Genomic DNA, 7,200 nt, shown 5'->3' with positions numbered 1-7,200 from the left:
AACAACTGTCCTAACCCCCATCTGAACGTCTCTGCAATGTGAGGGGAGGCTGAGTTGGAGTTCCTTTATTTTGTGGAAAAGTGGCCTGTGTTTCCGAACTGCTGCGCACCGACAGCTCAAATAAACTGTGATGGGATCTGCAGAAGTTCCTTGTCACTGAAAATCGAGTCTCTTACTTTGGTATCTAATCTTAAGACATTTCAGTTATGACATTTTTGCCTGCTTTGTTAGGACTGGATCCTGCCATCTGTGTGTCACAAGTAAAGTACCTTATGGAGAAAGTGACCCTGTGCTAAAATATTACTCAAATGCAGAGGGGTGTGGGGGCAGAACTGAGCCTTTAACCTTTTGATAATGAGGAAACTTAAACAGGTTTTGAGTAAAAGCAAAAAAAAAGTACATTTGACCCTGTATTGTTCCACAAATTGTACTGTATATAAAGAACATTTTCCAGCAGCAAAAGCTGTCTTGCTTTACCACACTAAAAATGCCAGTGGCAGGAGTGTCATACAGCCCCTAGAGACAAGAAGCTGTTTCTGCTAGGGTGAATTATGATTTTTAGAGGTGATGGTAGTTTCCACCCATTTCCAGTTTCTTACCTCTAAGCATGTAAATGGCTTCATTTATTTTACTAGGCAGATGAAGTTTGGCACATGGAACTGAATCCTATAGTGGGTGATGTGAGCATATTTGAGGTATTTTGTAAAATCAAATGATAGAAATCCTGAGCCAGCTATGACAAATGGTGCCGGTAGCAAACGATAGTTGTGGAGATAGCTCATCTGTTTGTGATTTTTGTCTTCAGCTACGTGGACCTGACTTCTGACCTGGCCGGAGTCCGCCAAATATTTCCAAAGAAACCACTAGGTTTGCGTTCTAGCTGAGGAGTCCCTTCTAATTCTTCCTCGTTCAGAAAGTACTAACGTCTGTTTCTCAGTTTCCAAACATTTAACTCTCTGTTCTAATAATAAACGGTGTTAGCTTGGTGGCGATATGGTTAATAGAAGTTCCCTAGTTAGAGTTTTAGCCCTACGGTATTGTCACATTTCATTGCAGGTTTGGCTGTGGAATCACCCAGCCTCTCCAACATATACAGAAAACTACGAAGTTACTCTCACATCATAACGCCTTAAAATGTGTCCTTCTCACTCTCGTAAGGATCACAGAGTATTCCAAGGATTCCAGTTCTCCCATCAGCCGTACCTCCTTTTCCTCCAACTCTTTCCTTTGCATAAGGGAGCTTATTTTGTAGGACTGTGCGAAGCTTTGGGTGCTGATTCGATTCGGAGGTAGGTTCGGCCTGATTTGGCGGATGAATCTCCGGATCCGAATCAAATCAGGAGACCAATAAAAAGGTCCAGATTGGATTGATTCGAAGCTCTCTGAATCGATTTGGAAAAGATTTGCAGAGCTTTGGAGATTTGGGCAGTCCTCGCTCCTGCTGCAGGGAGCTGGACCCAGACTCCATGCTGGTAAGTAGGGGGCGGGGATGGGGACAGGGGGGGCTGGAGGATGGGAGAGGAGACCATGGGGAGACCCCTGCCAGGCCCCATTCCCTGCCTGCTTCCCCAGCCCCCCACATGGCTGCCCTGCTCAGCCCTAGCTCCCAGGTCTTGTGTTGCCAGGAGGGGGAGTGATCCCTGCTGCCCTGCACTGTATGGGGGGCTCTGCCACCTGACCCCTGCCTGCTTTCCCAGCCCCCACCAACCTTCCCCTCCACCCCCATTGGCTGCCCTGCCTGGCCTCAGCTGCTGGCTCTTTAAAAAAATTTAAAAACCCCTCACTCACTGGGTCCTGCAGTGGCCTCAGGGCTTCTGGGAGCTCATGGCACAGTCCCCCACACAGCATAGGACAGTGTGGGGCAGTGGGGATTGCCCCACTGCTTGGCAGGAGCTGGTGAGTTCGGGTCTTTTTTTTTTTAAAGAACCAGGAGCTGGGGCTGGGTGGGACAGCTATTGACAGGGCTGGGAGAGCAGGCAGAGGATGGGCCTATCCAATTTGGAGATTTGTCCGATTCAGCAGCAGCCGAATTAAGTCAGGGCAGTGATTTGAATCACTGAATCGAATCACTGTCCCCTGAATTGGCCCAATCTGAATCAGAAGCGAATACTAGCCACTTCTCACAAGCCTATTATTTTGTAATACTTCACAATTCATAGACTATTGAGTACCTTCTCTTCTTTGAAAAACATGGGCTAGGTGCAGTTCTTACCCTTCATGTGCATTATAGAAAGAACTTTAAAGCCACAACAAAACAGATGTTCACAGCACTTAAAGCACTTTAAAAAGGGTGGATCCTGCTCTAAGTTAACCCTCGATGGATGTGGTAATAGACTAAAGTGCTTTCGGTTAAGTGCTTTTTGAACATCTGTACCACACCCATCACTCTTCAGTGTCAGTTGCATTTTGCTGCCATCCCAGGGGTCCCTCACTTGCTAGCATTGGTTCATCTGCTCTGGGTAAGCACTGGCCCAGCCCTATCTTCTCTGTCGTCTCCCTGCACAGTCAGGTGGGGGGAAGGGGGGAGGAATGGAGCCTCTGCTATGCAGACCCCCTCCCCCAAGCTTATAGGCTCGAGTCTTGGTGGGGTCTGAGCCAGGTCCACATGCCAGAGAGGCTCTGTTTCCAACTCCTACTGGACCCAGTTCCTAAAAAACCAGCCGGGCAACACCGTAGCTTCTGGTTGGAGGTGTCAACAGGCTGGGATGGGGGAGGGGAGAAGGGAGCCCCCTGCTGCAATGAACCCACCATAGCTTGCTGGCTGGGGCTTCTGGGAGGGAAGTTACACCTGTCCAGCAGGAGAGCTCCCTTGCTGCCCCCCCACCCCAGTTCCTGGCACAGCAAAAAGCCAGCTGGGCTGCCCCACACTGCAGCTCCTGGCTTCAGTTGTCAAGAGGTGAAAAACCAGCTGGGCAGCCCGGTGCCATAGTTCTTGGCTGCAGCTGCAAAGAGGCTGGAATGGGGGAATAAGGGAATCCCCTGGCCATGCAGTCCCAGCCTAGCCCTCCCCTTGAGACCCCCAACCACCAAGTTGTTGGGGGGTCCTCGCAGTGGGGTCTCCCTTCCCCTGACCGTCCCCCTCAAGCCACTGCAGATAGTCGCCAGCTGGCAGAGGGAGCGGGGCTAGCTCTGGCAGCCTCCTTGGAGGTGTGCAGGAGTGCTCCCCAGGCACTGAGCCCACTCCCAACCACTGAACAGCAAATGTCTGTTCGGTTCATTCCCACACTAACTTACAGCACTTTAAGTTAAGTGCCATAGAGCACTTCCTCCAAAGGACTTTTGGAGTATCTGTACTCAGCCATGATCTCAAAACACAAAAGTTCTGGCATCGGGTCATAATTTGCCAAGGCCTTTGTGCTGCAAAAGATGGCCACAACAGGATCCTGCAGATCCTTGGCAGCTATTATATGCACTAGAATGTTCCCAAATTGGAGTTTCTCAATCTGGGATGAGTGCTTTTCTCTCTATGTCATTTCATCCACCACTGATCAGCAACTGCCTCCAGTGATTGAAAAATGGCAGCTGCTTAACCAGGCAAAGAAATACAACACTGCAGTTTAAAACAGGAATTCCAGTTGTTTCCTATTAAAACGGCAGGGGACAAGTATATGGCAAGTAGACTGCTACTTCTGGTGTTGGACTCGGGATAGAGCTAAGGTACTAATATTCACGCACAAGCATTTGGAGATCACCGATTAGATCTGATTGCGTTCAATTAAAAAGCTCTTACTGACTCCGGTGTGTTTAATTGACCACTAGCCAAAGTCTAGAGAGTGTTTTCTTTTTAGTAAAGCAACAAGTCTTGGTGAAGTAAATTCTGACATCATTTATATGACTTCTGGTTTGGGTTAGTGCAGTGTTTCAGGTGGCCTAAATAGCACTGTCCCGAGTGAAATGAATTTCGTAGAATCCTGTGAGAGTGTGCCAACCAGTATTACGTTACCTCCTTTCTAGGAGCAATTTTTTTCCAATTTGGGACAAACATCCCATTTTAGGGAATCTGCAGGGTCAGCAGGGCACTGCCCTGAAAATCAGGACTGTCCCAGAAAACGTGGGTTGATTGGACACTTTGACTTAGGACTTATTCAAAGGTGAGCAAGGACTTCACAATCTGCCCCGCATTAGAAAACAGTAATGTTAACTAGGCACCACTAAGGTGTATATCAGAATAATGGGCACCTGTACATGCGCTGGACGTCTGCTCCAAGTTGTGCTAATTAGCACAGGTCTAAACAGATTCAATTAATCGAGTCTGCTAGAGTGTGCTAATTAGCATGCTCCAACAGCCTCCGTGTCACATGCATTCAGCGTCCCTGAGCTTCAAAATGGCGGTGGGTGCTTTAACTAAAGCTCATTGAATGCATTTTTGTTAAAGCACCCCGCCGCCATTTTGAAGCGCAGGATGCTGAATGCATCTGATGCTGTGAACACTTTAATTACAGTCACTCTTGGAGCCTCTGTAATTAAAGTGCCCTCCACCCCGAAGCATGTGTAATGATGCCCAGTGAGACTACTCTTGGTAAGGGCCTGGCATATGAATTAACAGCACTTTTTTTGTTTAAGCAAGCATTTTCTTATTGCCTATGGTAAAACAGAACCAGGTAATTTTCTTAGGCTGCTTGATGTAATTTTGACTTAAAAGCTATCTTATGATTTTTCAGGGACTGAGGAAACTAAGAGAAGCTTGCTAGAGCCACCAATTCCAGGCTGGACTGGGTTTGTGCCTAGAGCGAAGGTCACTGATCTTGGAGATGGTGTCCGCTACCATGAAATGGCCAAGAATTGCTATCAGGATTTTAAGAACATAATAGATCAAGTCACGTGTGATCCTTCTAGTAAAATAAACAAGTAAGTTTATATTAGACTTATATCATTATATTATATTATATTATAGATATAATAATTATATTATATATATTAGATCAATATAATTATATTAGATAATATACAGGTGAAAAGCATTATATAAGATTATTATTTTATGAATGGCTTGATACACTAGAGCATATAAGCCTGTGTTGGTTTCTGAAGACTGCAGCATGGTACGTGTCCTTAATACTTGTATTTTAAAACCTTGCTTCTCTATTATAAGTTCTTAATACTTACAATAAAGAGCACACAAGAAGCACTGTATATGGAAGCATGTTAACTCATGTCTTGCATGTGCTGATGTTTTCTGCTGGCAATTTGAGCCATGACACTTAAAAACCTACATGCCGGGGGCACCCTGCCGATGACCCTTTTAAAGTATTTCCAGCATCTCCTGCTGCGTGTTGGATGTAAGGTCTTGTCTTGGATCCACACCTTACTTGCATAAAGCACCCTTATACCACATTGTGATTCCTGAGGTCATCCAGGAGCAGGGTCCTGAAAATACAACCAGTACTGCAAATCCACTTGGCAAAAACATGGCAGGTTTTTCTCTGCCGTTGCTCCTCAGCTCTGGAATTCCCTTCCTCTCGAGGCCTCCAAAATCCAAGCGATTTGGAAGGGGTATAGGACCTTCCTATATGGGCAGGCATTTAGCCACCAAAGCTTGGCTGAGATGTGGTTTAGTGGGTCTCTGTTTTATGTGGCTATTCTAGTTCTGTTTTAAGCTTGTTTTGTTCTTTGGGGGGCGTTTTTTGTTTTTTGTTTTGGTCCCGTTGTTGTGCTCTTGTTTTATAAGTGATTCTGTCCCCTTATTGCAAGCCTCCCTGAACCTTTGTTGGGAAGGGCATCATATAAATCAAATCAATGAATGGACAAATAAAAAGGATGACTTTGATGACCAGTGTTGCTACCTTGGCACAATTCTCTCGTGGATGTTCACCCATGGCCCGTTGTGTGCATCAGGACAGTACATAGCAGTAGCTGAATCCTCAGTCTCGAAAGGGCCTCCGTTTTGCAGCCCAGATCACAGTCTGATCTTGGTGGTGCCTGCGTGTGAGCTCTGGTGAAGACTGAAAGTTCAGTGGTGAGATGACAAGAAACTCCTGGGAACAGAGTGGTTTTTTAATCCAGCAATACTCATTGGATGTCTATAGATGTCATTTATTTGTTTTGCCAATGAATTTCAAACATCAGGGTTTTTTCTGTTTATTTGGCACTTTTATTGCCATAAAACTTCAGTCAGCACAAAACTTACTGTCACCAAAGCCTTTGCAGTTGTCAGGAAGGTGAAACCAGAGGAGTAAACTAAGTGATTTGTGTCTTTCGTCCTGGGGAGGGCAAGGGTGCCGCTTTACAGGACTAGCAGCCGAAGAGGCCAGGGCTCCTAACAGTGGGGTCCTCCTATTTAACAGCTGAGAAAGGCAAAGCATTTGGCAGCTTGGAAGAGGTGGCAAGGCATCAGATGTGAGGTTCTCCATTCCTAAATCGGGTGCAAGGGAGTTCTTCCTTTCCTCCTGCCACCGAGTGAAAGTTCCTGCTCCTTCTCCCTCCAGCTGATAAGGAAATACATTAAATTCAGCACATCCGTTTCCCATAGACTGGTGCTCAACCAACACAAACTCACCCCACATATGCCATCATGGGGTGCATTTACACAAGACAATTACTGCACATTAGCTTAATAACACTGAGCAGTAGTGTGGCGGGTCAAAAACCATACTCATACGCTACTGCGCAGTGGCATTAGGCTAATGCATAGCAAGCGTCACAGAATAACCGTGCACCAGCATTACTGTGCAGTAACTTTAGTTACTGTGCATTTAGTTAGTATTTTATTAGGCAATTACTAAAGGAAAGAGAGGGGGAGGAGTGGCACTCTATATCAAGGAGGACTACACGTCCTCGCTAATTAGTAAAGAGTCAGGGGAGAAGCAATCTGAGGTGCTTTGGGTTAGGGTTCAAGGCAGAAGAGGGGAAAGGGACCTATTGGTGGGAGTCTACTATAGACCCCCTACCCAAACAGAGGAGCTTGACCAGGATTTCTTGGGTCAGCTCACCGAGGTAGTAAAAGCTAGGGATGTGGTAGTCATGGGGGACCTGAATTTCTCAGACACCTGCTGGGAGGAGCAGTCGGTCAGGTCCGAGCGCTCACGCAGGTTCTTGGAGAGAGTCCAGGACCTTCATCTAACCCAGGAGGTGCACAGCCCCACCAGGGGGGATGCCTTGTTGGACTTGGTGTTGGCCACGGGCGACGACCTGGTGAGGGGGCTGCGGGTGCTTGACCCCCTGGGTGACAGTGACCACTGCCTGCTAGAATTCACCATTCAG

General features: G+C 46.8%; 1 protein-coding gene across 1 annotated transcript in view; it reads left to right on the top strand.

Annotated features, from left to right (window-relative positions):
* The window catches only part of CUNH10orf82 (chromosome unknown C10orf82 homolog), a 16,863-nt gene that overhangs the window by 7,147 nt on the left and 2,516 nt on the right, over nucleotides 1-7,200 (top strand). Inside the window, exon 3 of the mRNA XM_019502163.1 lies at nucleotides 4,662-4,848. Coding sequence (XP_019357708.1) covers nucleotides 4,662-4,848 — 187 coding nt within the window. The remainder of the gene's footprint in view (nucleotides 1-4,661; nucleotides 4,849-7,200) is intronic.

Source organism: Gavialis gangeticus, unplaced genomic scaffold, assembly GCF_001723915.1.
Source record: "Gavialis gangeticus isolate Ggan-Ray unplaced genomic scaffold, GavGan_comp1, whole genome shotgun sequence".
NCBI lineage: Eukaryota > Metazoa > Chordata > Crocodylia > Gavialidae > Gavialis > Gavialis gangeticus.
This window is presented reverse-complemented; position numbering and strand designations above follow the sequence as displayed.